At 45.0% G+C, this 15,204-nt stretch overlaps 1 protein-coding gene across 3 annotated transcripts in view; it reads right to left on the bottom strand.

Moving 5' to 3' along the window:
* The window catches only part of adgrv1 (adhesion G protein-coupled receptor V1), a 103,563-nt gene that overhangs the window by 48,638 nt on the left and 39,721 nt on the right, over window positions 1-15,204 (bottom strand). For all 3 annotated transcript variants that reach the window (XM_076730479.1, XM_076730480.1, XM_076730481.1), the window contains 37 exons: window positions 14,725-14,990; window positions 14,369-14,544; window positions 14,062-14,189; window positions 13,768-13,949; window positions 13,482-13,628; window positions 13,282-13,362; window positions 12,881-13,145; window positions 12,062-12,184; window positions 11,746-11,968; window positions 11,432-11,636; window positions 11,119-11,265; window positions 10,735-10,990; window positions 10,063-10,265; window positions 9,317-9,493; window positions 9,016-9,198; window positions 8,714-8,893; window positions 8,368-8,532; window positions 8,158-8,278; window positions 7,913-8,036; window positions 7,646-7,784; window positions 7,375-7,560; window positions 7,042-7,277; window positions 6,659-6,807; window positions 6,368-6,566; window positions 5,972-6,191; window positions 5,637-5,876; window positions 5,333-5,482; window positions 4,982-5,202; window positions 4,605-4,884; window positions 4,332-4,475; window positions 3,423-3,594; window positions 3,012-3,153; window positions 2,314-2,882; window positions 1,935-2,198; window positions 1,351-1,468; window positions 1,067-1,238; window positions 641-883 (listed from right to left, as the gene is read on the bottom strand). In XM_076730479.1, coding sequence (XP_076586594.1) covers window positions 641-883; window positions 1,067-1,238; window positions 1,351-1,468; window positions 1,935-2,198; window positions 2,314-2,882; window positions 3,012-3,153; window positions 3,423-3,594; window positions 4,332-4,475; window positions 4,605-4,884; window positions 4,982-5,202; window positions 5,333-5,482; window positions 5,637-5,876; window positions 5,972-6,191; window positions 6,368-6,566; window positions 6,659-6,807; window positions 7,042-7,277; window positions 7,375-7,560; window positions 7,646-7,784; window positions 7,913-8,036; window positions 8,158-8,278; window positions 8,368-8,532; window positions 8,714-8,893; window positions 9,016-9,198; window positions 9,317-9,493; window positions 10,063-10,265; window positions 10,735-10,990; window positions 11,119-11,265; window positions 11,432-11,636; window positions 11,746-11,968; window positions 12,062-12,184; window positions 12,881-13,145; window positions 13,282-13,362; window positions 13,482-13,628; window positions 13,768-13,949; window positions 14,062-14,189; window positions 14,369-14,544; window positions 14,725-14,990 — 7,196 coding nt within the window. The remainder of the gene's footprint in view (window positions 1-640; window positions 884-1,066; window positions 1,239-1,350; window positions 1,469-1,934; window positions 2,199-2,313; window positions 2,883-3,011; window positions 3,154-3,422; window positions 3,595-4,331; window positions 4,476-4,604; window positions 4,885-4,981; window positions 5,203-5,332; window positions 5,483-5,636; window positions 5,877-5,971; window positions 6,192-6,367; window positions 6,567-6,658; window positions 6,808-7,041; window positions 7,278-7,374; window positions 7,561-7,645; window positions 7,785-7,912; window positions 8,037-8,157; window positions 8,279-8,367; window positions 8,533-8,713; window positions 8,894-9,015; window positions 9,199-9,316; window positions 9,494-10,062; window positions 10,266-10,734; window positions 10,991-11,118; window positions 11,266-11,431; window positions 11,637-11,745; window positions 11,969-12,061; window positions 12,185-12,880; window positions 13,146-13,281; window positions 13,363-13,481; window positions 13,629-13,767; window positions 13,950-14,061; window positions 14,190-14,368; window positions 14,545-14,724; window positions 14,991-15,204) is intronic.

Raw genomic sequence — 15,204 nt, 5'->3', positions numbered from 1 at the left:
GGTGAAGGACACACTGAAAGCTTCAAGGGACCACCGTCAGAAGAAAAGAAAAACAACTACTAACTTCAGTTTAGTTCAATGCCCTCCATTTCTGGATTATATCATGGAAGAAGTGTGAGAAAACATTCTCACACTGTGCAATGGATCGTAGTATTGGTGCTCAGTTAGTACACATAGCATGACAAAGTGAAGTCTTTCTAACTGGCTTAAAAAGCAAGTGTTATGTAAGAGACAAATTAGATCAGTATACCATTAGATTTGTGTCTGCTTAGCATGTGGGAAATCAGGTCAATGAAGCCAGACCGGACAGAGACAGATAAACATGCTCAGGTGTTACGATAAGTGAAGAATCTTATTTCAGCTGGTTAATGGTTGGAATATTATTAGCCTGAACTGAAAATGAGATTTCCTGCTACACAGAATGACACATCCAAGGCAAAGCTGAAAGAACAAGAAGTACGCCCAATAAAAAAGTAAGAGAGCAGTGTTGAATTCAACCAATTACAAATCCTCTCTCAAACATTTACACAGTGCATGTTTGTGTGCATTTGTGCAGATTTTAATTGTATTCACATGTATGCATGCATGCCATGTATGATGTATGCTTGTCCTTTAGGATTATACATCTGTTAATACTGACCAGAGTGCGGTATTGTACAGACATGACTGAAGCTGTGCTTGCTCGTCTGTACACTTGGAGACTGAGCCTTGTGGTCGTCAGGGTGGCAATGGGCAGCCTGTGGCCAACAGCAAAGTACACGAGGCCTTGTGGATCGTCGCTCTCTGCCAGGGTGATGTTGGCAAACCGGGTGGTCTCATTAATGGTTGCTCCAGCACCCACCTGATAAATCTCCACCAAGAACCACGCTTGGTACTCTGGGTCCTATGACAAGAGAGGTGAGTGATATATTTCGTGCACCACAGCTTTTCTTATGAATACACAGACAACAAAAATCATTATTCCACCATATTTGCAATCTATCCTTATACTGCAGGATTCAAGGTCAGCAAGATATCGACATGTTGTTGCAGTGCTTTCACCAGGGGGCCTCTGCCTCTCTCTCACCTCATCGTCCTGGACCTCCACAGTGAGAGCACAGATTATCTCTCCTCTCTTACACAGCGCAGCTCCTGAGGTCTGCACCAGCTGTCTGGTCAGGTTGACTCCGTTGTTGATAAGAGTTAGAGTGTCCTTGCTGAAGGTAACTCTCCAGAAAACCTGCAAATCCTCAAAGGCTCTAAACAGAGAAGGAGTACACAGCAAACAGTAAAACTTCTCGGTTGCATTGTAATACGGAACCATGACGGTTTGTTTTTAACATTCATGTCAAACAAAGGTTGTTTTGTTACCTGTTTTCCTGTCTCTGCAGATGGAGGAGAGCAGTTCTGTTCTCTGAATCCTCATCGAGAACTTGGCCCTTCAGGGAATTAAGACTAAACCCTATAATACCGTTGTGGAAGTCGCTTCCTGGTATGGACAGAGAGAACGATAAACAGAACGAATGCAAATTAATTTCCTCACAACCTCACTGGTTTATTTTTGTAATCGATCACACATGCAGAATAATCAAATAACCTGCCCACTGCAGTGATTATGTGAGAACTGAGGCCCAGAAGAGCAGCTGGAGACTAATGTAGCAGTGATCTAATGTAAATCAGATGGCATCAGTGAAACCGGAGAAGAACACTGAATTACTCATTGAGATAACATTCACATGTCTCTGAGTCCATTTGATTAGACCCAAAAGACTCACTTGGGGTTAAGCTAGTGCTATAAACAGAAGAAGACAGAGTCCAGAATACATATCAACAAATAAACATGATGTAGGATTTTTAATTGCTGGAACAAAATGTGAGCAGAACAGCAATAAATACACCTTATTTTTATCTTCAGTCTAGCTGCCTCAAACAAACTATTTTTTTAATTATTTTACCAAGGATGGTGATCTTGGCAAAAGCTCCAAAGCCCTGGTATGGGCTATCTGTGATTTGCGCTCCTCCCTCTGGATCACTGAGGTAAATGAAGAATACTTCCTGTCCCTCCGGCTCTGAGTCATCCAGGATGAGGAGGACGACTTCTGTCTCATTCTGACCAGCCTGGAACGAAACTACGCTGGACTCCAAGCGGAAATCCTGTTCTTCCTTTGCGAGGGTGCCAAGAGGCTCCAGAGTGAAGGGAAGAGGTGTTGTACTTCCATCTGGACACAAGCGCACAGCAACACAACTTAAAGCAAAACTGTAAACACAGCAGCAAATTATCTTGTAATACATTGTAATGGTGCAATAAAGCAGTGCAACAGAACAAACACACACCTCCGTATGCTTGGACCCGAACCCTCACAGCTCCAGACACACTGTCAGACCGGCGCACCCTCAGAACCACCCTCCGCTCCTGCTGGGTCTCCTCATCCCTGTCCTCAGGTATCTGCACCACGTCAGGTCCAATACTCAGCACTCCTCCGGTCACATCACTGGCCAGGATGGTGACCGTGGCCACACTGTGCCGAGGGTTGAGGCGAGGAGCGGCATCTGCCCAAGCTAAATCTGGAGTGAGGACTTGAACATCTGTAAGGTTGACGTGAAAGTGCTCATCAGCCTCTGAAATGGAGTCGTCAAGTATTGAAAGGCGGAAGGAAGTGTTGGTTTGGCGAGGTGAGTCAAAGACCAAACGGCCATCTGGCACTGCAATAAAGTCCTCTCCTGCTGCTGCGCTGCCTGCTACTGTTGTATAGGACAGGCGGGTGCTGTTGCTACGAGAACCGTAGAGCCTCTGAACATAAAGTGTTATAGTCTGGATGTCCTCTGCTATGACCAGCTGGCGGGAATCGGGGGAAAACTGGTATATTCCCAGAGGCTCCACTTCTGCAACAGTAAATCCTGACCTGTGCAGGGAAACAGATATCAGCAAATATGTCAATTGTATTGATGATTTAAATGAGCAACATTAGGAAATTGCCTCCTCAGATGGTGGCAAAGGGAATAACGAAACCACACCACAGTGAAACCATTACCTGAGCTTGACAGTACCGGCTGCAGAAGCGCTGGACATGGCAGCACTGAGGTGTACAGCATAGGAAGCCGGCTCAGATGCATCAGCAACAGCTGTGAACGATATGGCTTTAGTCCTCTCTCCATGGGCAAGGGTCAGTGAGCCTGAATATGAAGAAAGAAGCACGTGACCAAGATTCAGGGCTGTCATTAGTCCATGTTAGTGTTTGGTATGAGGCTACACACCAGATTAGAAGTGTTTGGGTCGACAGAAAGCAAGTATATTCTTTGAGGGTAGTACATCAGATCAGAGATGAAAGCTCAAATATGACTTTACCTTTACCGAAAATCATTTGAAAGAAAAAATGAAAGCAGTTGAGATAATGTGTGAGTCTGCACTGCTGCAGAGATCGCTCTCTCTCTGGGTGTTTTACCTGCGCTTGGGGTGATAGCTCCCAGTTTGAGCCCAGGTGGAGCCTGTCCTGAAGGATACCCAGCCTTCCACTGCACCATGATGTCCCCAAACAGCCCCGTTCGTGTCACTTTTGCTTCACATGTCCCTGTTTCTATACTTGAAACCTGCAGAGCCAGGGATCTAAAGCCAACCTGCACAACAGTACAGAAGACAGTTAATCACGTTGTTATCTTATTCCCTCTATTACTGTGAAAACAAAAACAAAATAAATCCATTGTTCTTATGATTCTGTTGTATTTTTTAGCACTGACCTTGCATTAAACCTTTACATTAGAATATTCTGCACAAAGACAGTGTCTCTGTATTGTGTACACAAGGTCTGTCATATGGATTTCATTGTTAGCAGCTAAATGTGTTAGCCCTAGTGTGTTATATGGACCTTCCACAAGGCTTGAGTATTCACAGAGCAGTCAAGGACTCGGCACTAACTCAGTTACAAAGGTTTTATGTAAGTTTTAAATCATATTAAAGTCTGTGGAGAGAGATATCACAGCAATAAGGCCAAGTTTGTTGTCTGGTGGCTGAGACATAATTGAATAAACTGTAATGATCAAGTTTCTGTCAGTGTCTGTGTAAATGACTCTACCTTGACAAACAGAAAACAGATGCATCATGTTTGCAAATTCATACCCACATTGTGGGAAGGTAATATTCAATGTAAGGAAAACTTCCAAAACAAAAAACTGTAAAGTGACGCTGAGTTTATGACCAGAAGAAACGTACACCCTATGAAATGTCCTTGATCAAGGCACTGAGGCCCCAACAACAATGAGAAGTGTCCTCTGCAGAGGGCTCAGTTACAAAAAGAATCTCTCTCCTGCAGATAAATCATACACAAACAAACAAAAAACCCACAACCACACCTCACCTCTGAGCTGGCGGCTTCTTCTGGCACAGTCACTGTAGCAACACTGGCCTCACGGAGGAGGCGAGGCGGAGAGCCGAAAATAGGGCTGACTAGCCTGACATCAGTCAGCTCTGCTGTGAAGCTCTCACCCACTGCCAAAAACACCTACAGAGAGAAAAACAGGAAAACTGACAAGTGTTATATGGGTGCTTAAAACAAAATAAAACTAGGTATTTTTAAAAAGATTTCTCTTTAATCATTCACAGAATTTTAAGTCTTGATGCTCATGCTTACCTGGCTGCTGATGGGCACAGTGATCGTACTGAAGGTCTGTCCCTCTCTCAAGAGCAGCCTTCCTACAGCTTGTCCTCCCAGTATCTCCTCGATGGCCATCACTTCATCTATCCCTCCACTGATCCTATAGCCCACACTAGCGTTGCCAAACAGCCCAGCCAGCCGTGTCACATTCATAACCAGAGCTCTGGTGACTTCAGACCCTGACCCCATGACTACTATAGACTGCTGCTCGGGGTTAAGGGAAAAGACACCGTGGGGCTCATCGTTAGCGCGCACCCTGAGGTTGAGAGAGGAAGATTCATTTCAAGTTAACTCAAACAGACTTTTTTTAGTCAATATACGTTATTGAGCAAAACTGAGCCATCACAACAAACCTGATGTGCGCTCTGATGAAGTTCTGATTGGCATCCAGTGTTGCCCCACCCTCCACAGCTGTGAGCCGGACAGTGTAGAGCTCCTCCAGCTCTGGCACTGTATCGGGCATCAGGCTGAGGACAATTTCTGCCTCCCTTTGGCCTTCCAGGATCGTCACTGAGCCAGCTAGGGCTAGGAAGTCACCTGCTGTATCTGAGTCACTCTGTATCTGCCAATGCACCTGAGGTGTGAGAGAAAGTATGGTTGTGTTGACATGTTAAAAGTGGCCATAAAGAATTAAACTCAGCTAATTCAAGCACTAAAATAGGAAATTGTTGATAAATAGTCAATGCATATTGATGCAATCTTACCGTGATGTTACCCATGACACCCTCTCTGCGTGTAACCGACAGGGAAATGTTGAATGGGCCCTCTGCTTCTGTGGATTCATTGTAGACACGCTCTCGAAGAGCATCCTCAGTAAACTGGACGATACCATTTGGGTCACCAAACTTCTCTATCTGGGAGACAAAATAGCATTAGGAGAGAGCAGGGGTGAGTAAGGTGCTGCAGACTGCATCCAGGTTTCATTTGGCAAAAAGTGATTGCGATCTTAACTGATTCATAATGGTGAAATCAACACAGCATGCACGACACAACACAGTGTCACAGTACCTTTAGTGTTACGGAACCAGCCTGAGGATCAACATCCAGCTCTCCGGACAGAATGCTGAGCTCTATAACAAAAGTCTCTTCCACCTCCACCTCCCCATGGGGGAGAATCCGCAGCTCGATGGAGCGCGTCCCTTCCTCTCCATCCCTGAAGGAGAAGGACCCGTTCACAGGCTCTCTGATGTCTGTATTGACAGGAGGAAGGACCTCTCTGCTGTTGGGGCCACGGATGATCCAAGCAACCTGTCAAAAGGTAAAACCAGTTTGAATCAGTGACTGTGCGTGAAGAGAAGCTGAGAGAACTTTTCTTTTCTGGCTGGAGACGTCGTTCCTCATACCGTTGCATTTCCCACGAGGCCCCCTGCTCTCTCCAAAACAAGACTGAGTTTCAGAGTTGAGTTAGGGTTGACCACAGTGATTAGGCTCTCGTTAAGGAAGCGAACCATCCCACTTTGAGAGTCACTTTTGGAGATGGTCACCCTGGCAACACGTTGAGAACCTAGAACTGCTCCCCCTGTAGCTCCAACCAGCAGGACCTCAAATATCTCTGCATATTCGCTGGGGGAGATAATTTCAGTGTTAAACTGGAATAAAATAACATCTTCACGCATTATACTCTCAAATTCATGTTTTTTCTTTTCTCTACAGTTCAGCTCACTGCCGAATGTCTTTCCAAGTTAAGTTGATGTATCTTATTAAGATTTATTTTAATAAATTTTAATTTCTGCTCCCACCTGTCCATGTCATCGATAATAGTGACATTGATGTAGCTGGTATTCTGGCCATGGATGAACACCACTGAGCCATTATTCAGGATGTAGTCGAGGTCAGGGGTTGCGCTCAGGCCTCTAGAGATGAACTGAGCTGAGATCGGTCCATATGAGCCCACTCTCCTCACCACTGGGATCAACACAGAGCCCACATCCTCCTCGACTGAAAGAAAGACAGCCAGAGGAAAACATGGATTTCACATAAAGCAAATAATCTTTTAAACAGCTCCAAGTAGAGTTTGTTTGCACTCTTACCTGTAATGTCAACAAAGTCCTGCCTGAACTCCAGGATACCCTCGACATTGTCATTCTTAAGTATGACCACAGCAAGAGAAGAGATGTTGCCTACAGCTGGAGGCTGGTCCTGCTGGAGACCTGACTCCCTCACTGTGTAGTCCACATCACTGACCACCAGAGGGGGACACAGAATGAAGAATCACTGACAAGAAACCTTTGACAGTCACACCAACAACTATTTTGACTAAATGAAGGTTCTACACTGCTTACATTATGAATGACTATGACTCTCCAGCCTCATTTGCAACATCCTATTACAAGCTATTATTCAGCTATTATTATATTATTAAAAATTCTATCCAACAGTTATTAAGCTGCTCCACCTTGTCGAGTTACTTTACCTGACATTGATGAGCGCCACTTCAGTGATGTTGAGGAAGAACATCTCAGGCCACTCTGGAAGATTGTCATCCTGGATATGCAGCATCACTTGTTGTGAGGTCTGGCCTGGGGTAAAGAAGAGCCGTCCTGAAGCTGGAGCGAAGTCCACTCCGCTCACCGCTGTGTTGCCTGAGGTCTGGTAGGTCACCCACACGCTGCCCAGGCTGCCAAAGGAGCGATTAACTGTCACATTCACCTGCGGTAAAGGGAGAAAATCAAATAGCTGTGGATTAGGTTTCTAACTACACTATATCACATGACTCCATGTATCAGTCACAGTTTGTTGACCTCACCATCCCCTGCTCCTCAGTTGCCCTGATCTGGTGTTGGGTGAAGGAGAACAGGCCGTGGGGGTTGTCACTGGCAGCCATGATAATCTTGGCATGTCTGGCTCTGGGACTGATTTCTAGTCCAGATGTGGCAGAGGTCAGCGTAAGCTGGTACTCACGGCGCTCCTCGGGGAATTCATCATCAATGGCCTGGTATCATGATGGACATGACAAGGATGTTTTTATGGAAAGCACAGAGACACATGTATACCCTGCAATCTATACTACTCATTACCTTTAGAATAATGGTGGCAACAGACTGTCTGTCCCTCATGGTCACAGTGCCAGAAATCACTTCAAACTCAGAAACCACAGCTGGAGTGATATTCCAGTACACCTGGACCTCTCCAAACACACCGGGCCCTCGCACAAGGCTGGGGGATACACACAAATATACACAAGGATTTTCACATTACATTCTCCATTAATAAACAGAGGCAGCGAATTTTAAACCTCTTATTCGTCTTCCCAGGTTAGTGATACAGTTTGATATTTATCTCACCTGATCATGGCACTACCATTGTAGTCTCCCTGAGGTTCTCCAATGAGGATGTTCCTGGAAGGCTCAGCTATTCCAATAATCCCCAGGGCAGCCTTGTCTGCCCTGATAGTGATGGTGGCCATGCCTGGAGGAGTACATGACAGACCAAGGTAGTGAAGAGAAAGACATTCCTGGAAATACTGTCTATTTCTTAAATGAACTGATTCACTGGTGGACAGTGCGACATTTCTTTCATAAATACTGACCATTTAAGGGGTCGATGACAGCGCCACTGTCAGCAGGAAACAGCCGGACAGTGAAATGCTCATCTCCTTCCAGTAGAGTGTCAGCGAGGGCTCTAATCACAAATGTCTTCATAGACTCACTCTGTGAATTACAAAAAATATTTGAGACTACATAAAGAAACTGCTTGATATATGTGGTGGGACAGTGACACCACCACTTTCATACTGTACCTCAGTGAAAACAAGAGTTCCATTGAGAGGTGAAAGGTCATCTAGAGCCTGGTCCTCCAGCTGCCACCCCAGTGTCACTGCCCCCTCGCCTCCAGCACTACGTAGAACTGCTAGTGATGCCACCGCAGCCGGATCGTCCACAAACTCTGGCTCACTGACAGTAACCTGAGAGAGAATAGGTAGATTTAGATAAGCTCAAGATCACTGTGATATTAGAAGGATTTAAAATGGTGTTTATGCTTTGATGAATGGGGAGGCATCAAAGTATGGGAAGTTAGTTTAAGTCCTCAGATCACAAATGTGTTGATGGAGAAAGTGTCCTCAAGTATAAGTAGTTTAGACTCACCTCCAGTTCCTGAAATCCAAATCGTCCGAGAGGTGAGTCGTTGGGTGGGATGCTGATAGTTAGAGAGGTCACTTCTCCCAGTCGAGCTCCACCAATCACACGCAGTAAATTCACGCTGAAGGTCTCCGAAGCCTCCACCTGTGCATCATCCAAGATGGTGACGGCAATTGTGGCTTCTCTCTGAAAATATGGGAGAGGAAACACAAGCTAAGACCAGGAATAACCTGTAATAACCTGTGAGAAAGTCTCACATCATGGCTTGATGTGATATAGCAGGGCCGAATCTAAAAAAGGACAATTACCTGCCCATCTTGAAAGGTGATGTTGCCAGATGCAGGGCTGAAATCATTAAGGTCAGCAGTGATTGGCTCAGCCTCCCAGTAGATAACCAGTCTCCCAGTTGTACCAGCGAGTCGCACCACTGACAGATGGAGGACATTGTCTGGTGGCGGTATTTCATATGCCAGCATGATTCCAGTCATATCCTGAGAAGATATTTAGAAATTATGTTTCATTAGGGTTGAAAATTATTGGCAATTAATTATCTTTTTGGTACATTTAGTCTTGTTCATGTCCAAGTCGTAGAGAGGACCCTGTGCTCACCTCAGACACACTGAACTGCAGAATCCCTCGAGGGTCATCATTCTCCTGGATGGTGACCTCTGCTACTTCCATTCCAGGCCTCTTAACACTGGGCTGCCCTGCTCCCACTGACCCACTAACCAGCTCCACACTGGTAATGTTTACCAGGAAACTCTCTGCCAGCTCTGGGATATCATCCTAAGAAAACACACGTACATACACATACACTAAGTAATGGAAAAACATGCATGTGTACGAACAGATGCTCTCTCTTAGAAAAGCATTCACAATTTCATTTATAGTCTTTGTCACTGAATTTATTTCTGTGGTTATAGCTGCTGTTGTGCAATCAGCAGTAATTTTAAGATTTATATAACTTCCATACAACAATAACACAAATTCACAAGTTCCATTAAAGGTTAAATTGGTCAAAAGGCCCACAACTGTGTCTGCTAGGCAAAAAAAGAATGAGAGAAGAAGGGCAAGAGAAAGGATAGTTTATGGATGAATGGAACAGGAGGAGACGAGGAGGCAAAGCGCTCGATTTATCCTGCTGTCCCGCCTACACTGTTACAGGCTTGTCTTCGGATGGTCACTAGCTGGGCTGGTTTCTGTATGTATGTTTAATCCTGAAGGCACGAAACAGGTGGCAATCTGCATGAGCAGTCTGAATGGGCGTAAGTGTGGGAGGTGTAAGATGAACAATAGGAAGATTCTTTACTCAAGTAGATTTAATAACCATCTCTATCACTCAGCTCTCTCCTTACTGGTAGGATTGTGACAGTGACAAGGGCCACGGTAGCACCATTCATCATGGTGATGGTGTTGTCTTTGGGGGTGTAGTCCTGTCCTGCAGTAGCTTGGTTGGATGGGGGCTGGTACAGGGCCGGCCTGGTCTGGTAATGGATTTCCACCTCTCCTGAAGAGCCCTGCTCCCTCACTATAGAGAGAGTCACATTGACTGGAATCCCTGTGGGTTGGGAGAACAGAGAGGCTACATAAGCCAATAAACATAAAAATGATATTTCCAAGACCTGCCATGTCACGGAAGATGGCAATAACAACCTGAAACAGTAAAAATCCTTCACAGCTCAGCTAATAATATATGAAAGCCAGCATTAAGGTATGTTGCTCGACTTCTCTTACATCTTGGGCCGGCTTCCAACACACAGATTAAGACAAATCCCAAATTACTTCACATCCTGGAAATCACTGCAGATCTCCTTTACAGTAAATCTCAAAGTGAGATTACTGTAATAGCTCCTTAAAAAAACCTCATGCAAAAAATAAAAAAAAGTTGGTTGGTATAAAGCAACCAGTCACACTTACAGCAACCGTTTCTGGAGCAAAGTTTTTACAGTAAATAAGACTCGTCTGCACTGTGATCCAGTAAAAACACACATTTACTGACAAATCGTCACTCATTTATTCATTCTTACTCTCTGGTTCTTGTGTTAGTGTAAACTGGGAGTCCAGATGCCATCCAATCACCCCGTAGGGAGAACCATTTGGTAGGATGATGAGCAGAGCTTGTGCCCGCTGCTTGTCAATGACTGCCGCCTGTCGAAGGTCCTGCAGCCCCACAGTGGTGACATCCATGAGGGTGATAGTGATGCTCTCCCTCAGCTCTGGGACACCATCTGCTATCACTGTCAGTGAGATGATGGCCACCGACTGGCCCTCTGAAAACGTCACCTACGACATAAAACATACAAAACATAAAGCTGCCATTATTTATTTTGATAAGCATTTCATTTTCAAACATGTTGTGACTACATACAGGACTGTGACTTAATTATGATACGAGGTCAAGGTGTCCTCACCACTCCTGAGGTGGGGTAAATGTCTGGCAGACTGCCACTGGCAGCCCAGTGAACAGTCAGTCTGCCAAAAGTCCCTCTTTTCCTCTCCACACTGAGAGGAATTTGATGGTGTTGCTCCAACTCCTCCACCTCCACAGACAGAGAATTCTGCAGAGAGGTAATGATGATAAATTTCAAAAGTATAATAGATTTACATAATGCTTAAAAAATATCACTGAAATTATTCTGATATGGTCTAAGTTAAGTTTGACACAATGGCTGTAATGAATGACACTGTCTAAGCTGTCTAATATCAAAAGGTTTATGTGCTTACCTGAGCAAAGCCGATGACTCCATGGGCATCATCATTGGTTGGGACAATGACAGTCACCTGACCACCAAATCCAATCTCAGCCCCGCCCTTAGGATTCTTCAGGCCGACCTGGAAGAACTCCTGCTCCTCTGGGATGTCATCATCTATGATGTTCACGGCTATCTGGAGCTCACTGTCACCTGGAGCAAAGTGCAGCTCCCCAAAACTGAATGTGAGGAAATACAGAAGACACACCATGTTTCATTTGTTTGTGACTTATTTCTCCCCAAGCAGTTTTTGCTTTCTGAGCTTTTCTCTCTCTGACTTCTGGATACCTGGGTATGAAATCAGACTGATTAGAGACAGAAGTGAATTCATAAACAGTGGAGCGATTCTCCTCAGTGGAGGCCAAGAGGGTCTTGGTGGTGTTGAGGGACGGGACCATGAGAGAGAGGAAGCTAATGGCTGGAGGGGCCCTCAGGATCAAGGCGAGCAGGTTGACATCAGACCTCCAGGAGTACAGGGACGAGCCATTTCTTCCAGTGAGCACGACACAAGCTATGAGGAAGAAAAAGAGTTAATCAGGATGTCTGTTCAATAGATTTTAATAGTACAGCTGACAAACAAAGCAGGTGTGATATTGGTGCTTACTGATCCCAGAAGAGGCAGTGAAGGGGTGAACGGAGGTGAGGTCTGGGTGAGGGATGGACTGATAAAGCTGTGGTGAAGGCTGTCCGGAGCTCCACCGTAACACCTCACAGGATGGAGAGAGACCTGGAGAAAGATGCAGGAATGCACGGAAACACACACAGATTAAGTTTCTTTCACGCTAGAACGACATGTTTATGTAAAGTAAGGACCAGTCGGACTGACACACCCAAGACTGACAAATTACAACCTCTGAGTTGCTCAGTGGCTCTGCTCCACGCTGAGGCCTTTCCCGTAAACCCACAACAGGTCTGAACCAAGAAAACTCACTGCTTTTGCAGACTCAGAGGGATTATGTCTCATCAAAATATACAGAGCATAGTATAAATACATGATCTGGCCTCCATTGTGAAATTTGTCGTTTTAGCCGAGACCACATAACAAGGCTGTTTTTTCTGTAGCAGACACATAGTTTCTGTGCGCCTTCTAAAGTAACACCGATTTGTTTGTACTATCCTAACCAACATCTAACCGCCGAAACATCCACTAGAAAGTACAACCACAGAAAACAGCATCTCATTATTGCAAAAACACAACCATCCTCTTAACATACCGGAGGCTAAATGCACTTCTAGGCCATTTTTAAATATGTAATCTCTGCGCAGCAGTCTTTTGCAAAAACTGGCACATACATTTGAAAATTAATAATCTAGCTTGACACATCAGTTTCCATATGTTTAAATACAAAGAGCTACTTAAATAGGTGAAATACACATAACAGCATCCATTAATGGTATATGACATTAAAGCAAGACAAGTCACCTTCAATCACAGCCAACAGGAGAGTGTCCTCTGCTCTTGTGTTGATAGTCTCCACCTGAGTGGCTCTGCCGGTGAGCTGGAGAGGCTGTAGGTTCTCAAATCTTCCATTGGTCCACTGAAGCAGGAGGCAGCTAACATTCTGTCTGTCTATGCACACCACCAGGTGGGGGACATCTGCATGAGTGAATGGAGTTACGCTGAGGATGTCCTGTTCGAAGTCAAGAGTCTGTAGGAGGGTGAAGGAGCCTCCAGTCCAAACAAAAATCTGTGGCATGAAACGAATAATAACACAAAACTTGAGTTCAGGTGTATAAGACTCTTCCAGTTCCTCCAATGTTTAATGATTTGAAATAACTGAAAACAATTCGGATCTGTCTAAACAGCAGGATGGTCAACCTCACCTGGCTTGATGCTATTAGATAATCTCTGCCCTCAGTGGAGAAGTGTTTCACATCCAGAGCTTCAACACCTAAGGTTTGCTCCTAAAGACATCAGATTGCCTCAAATCATATGAAGGTAACACTAAACAATGCCACAGGGTTACAGCAATGTACAAAAATGTGACACCAATGGTGTACCATGAACTGAAGTTTATACTCACCAGTGTGACATTGAGGTCCTTCTGCAGTTTGAAGATGCTGAGGTTGGCAGCAGGGGCGAAGGGAGGGCCGTTATGTGTGACGCCTATGTAGGTAGAACCATTAACCGCAAACCCAACACAAGAGCTGGGCTCCTGGATCCTAACAGACTGTAATGACCGAAAGACAGAGAGGTTTGTATGCTAACAACATGATGTGAATCAGCTAATTGTTATTTACCCTCAGTCATATGTGTTTATAGTAGGGATATTGTGTACTGGTTGAGGGATAATCCTGCTGTCAGCCTACCTCTACTGGCACAAAAACACCCTGCCACCGATACAGAGTGGCCAAAGTGTAGGAAGATCCAACAACGGGTCTCCTATCCAGCCTCAGAGCCAGGAAGGAAGGTCCTTCAGGGAGAGAGCACCAAGCTGAGGTGGGGTTGTCCTCAAAGCTCTGGTACACACCCATCACTGAGAGGTGACCCTCTGGAAGAAAAAATTAAAAAAATCATCAAAAATCATGAAAGAATAACTGAAGAAAAGAGGGGAATTCATGAGTGCTGGGGTGACTTCTAATGAAAACGTTTCTGGGTCTCACCAGAGGCAGTAGCTGTGTCACCCTGCGTCTCCCATTCCACACTGACAGCTGACTCCAGACCATTACTGCGAGACACGGTGAGGAAGACTGTTCTGCCACCTTCCTCAGCAACCACTTCTGTGTTAGTTCTGTTCAGAAAACACACACTGAATCAGACTACACAAACATGCTTTTAAATGAGTATAGCTGTGAGTGACCTTGTGTATTTGTATGCACTTTCACAGCTACACATGCATGTGACACTATATACTGCACGTGTTGAAGATATTCAAAGCTTCTGATCCTTTTGGTGAAACGGTATTAACACCTGTTGATAGTAGGTCCAATGCGGAACAAGCCAGAAGGAGCCAGGTTCTCCAGGATGGTGACAAGAGTCTGGAGTTGGTCACCCAGTCGTGCACCTCCTGTCGGGTTGGACAGGGTCACTGTGAAGGTTTCGTTCCCTTCAGGCTCAGCGTCCAGGACAGCCCAGATCTCCAGCATCTGAAATGACACAAACGACAAGTCTGATAAACCAAGAAATGTATATGCTGTTTCAAACATAAAACGCATTTGAAATTGATATTTGAACAAACAAGTATATACTGACCACTAAAATGAACTATAGAATACCATTTCTTAGCTTGAGCTCTTCACAGCCAATAAAAATCTACTTTCTCTCACCTTAAATCTGACTCCATCCTCCAGCACCACAAACCCTTGCGCTGGCATCAAATCGCCCTCTGCTAGACTGCCGTTGGCATCAGTGATGGTAAACTGAACAGTTACGGTGCCAAATGTGCCTTCCTCAGGGTTTCGAACCACGTACAGGGCGGCCACGCTCTCACTCAGCCCCGACACAGACGTGGGCTCCCTCAATAGGAAATGCTCGCTGGTGTTAAAGGAAATGACGCCATGTCCATCGTCACTAGCGAGGATATTCACCGTTGCTATAAGAAAACAGAGACATGTAGCTTAGGGAAAATAACATCTTAGTTACAGTATGGGTGGATAAGAATAAATTGTTGGAGCGATAAACAGTTGGTATAAGACCTCTTGAACCTCACATGTTGTTAATCTCCTAACCCTCTTAACCCAAATCTCTACAGAGTCTTGATGATGAATTTCACATTTTGGTTTGCACATTTTCACTGAATATGCACG

The sequence above is a fragment of the Chaetodon auriga genome, chromosome 5 (assembly GCF_051107435.1).
Source record: "Chaetodon auriga isolate fChaAug3 chromosome 5, fChaAug3.hap1, whole genome shotgun sequence".
Taxonomy (NCBI): domain Eukaryota; kingdom Metazoa; phylum Chordata; class Actinopteri; order Chaetodontiformes; family Chaetodontidae; genus Chaetodon; species Chaetodon auriga.
The sequence above is the reverse complement of the archived record's forward strand: the minus strand, read 5'-3'. Positions and strand labels throughout refer to the sequence as shown.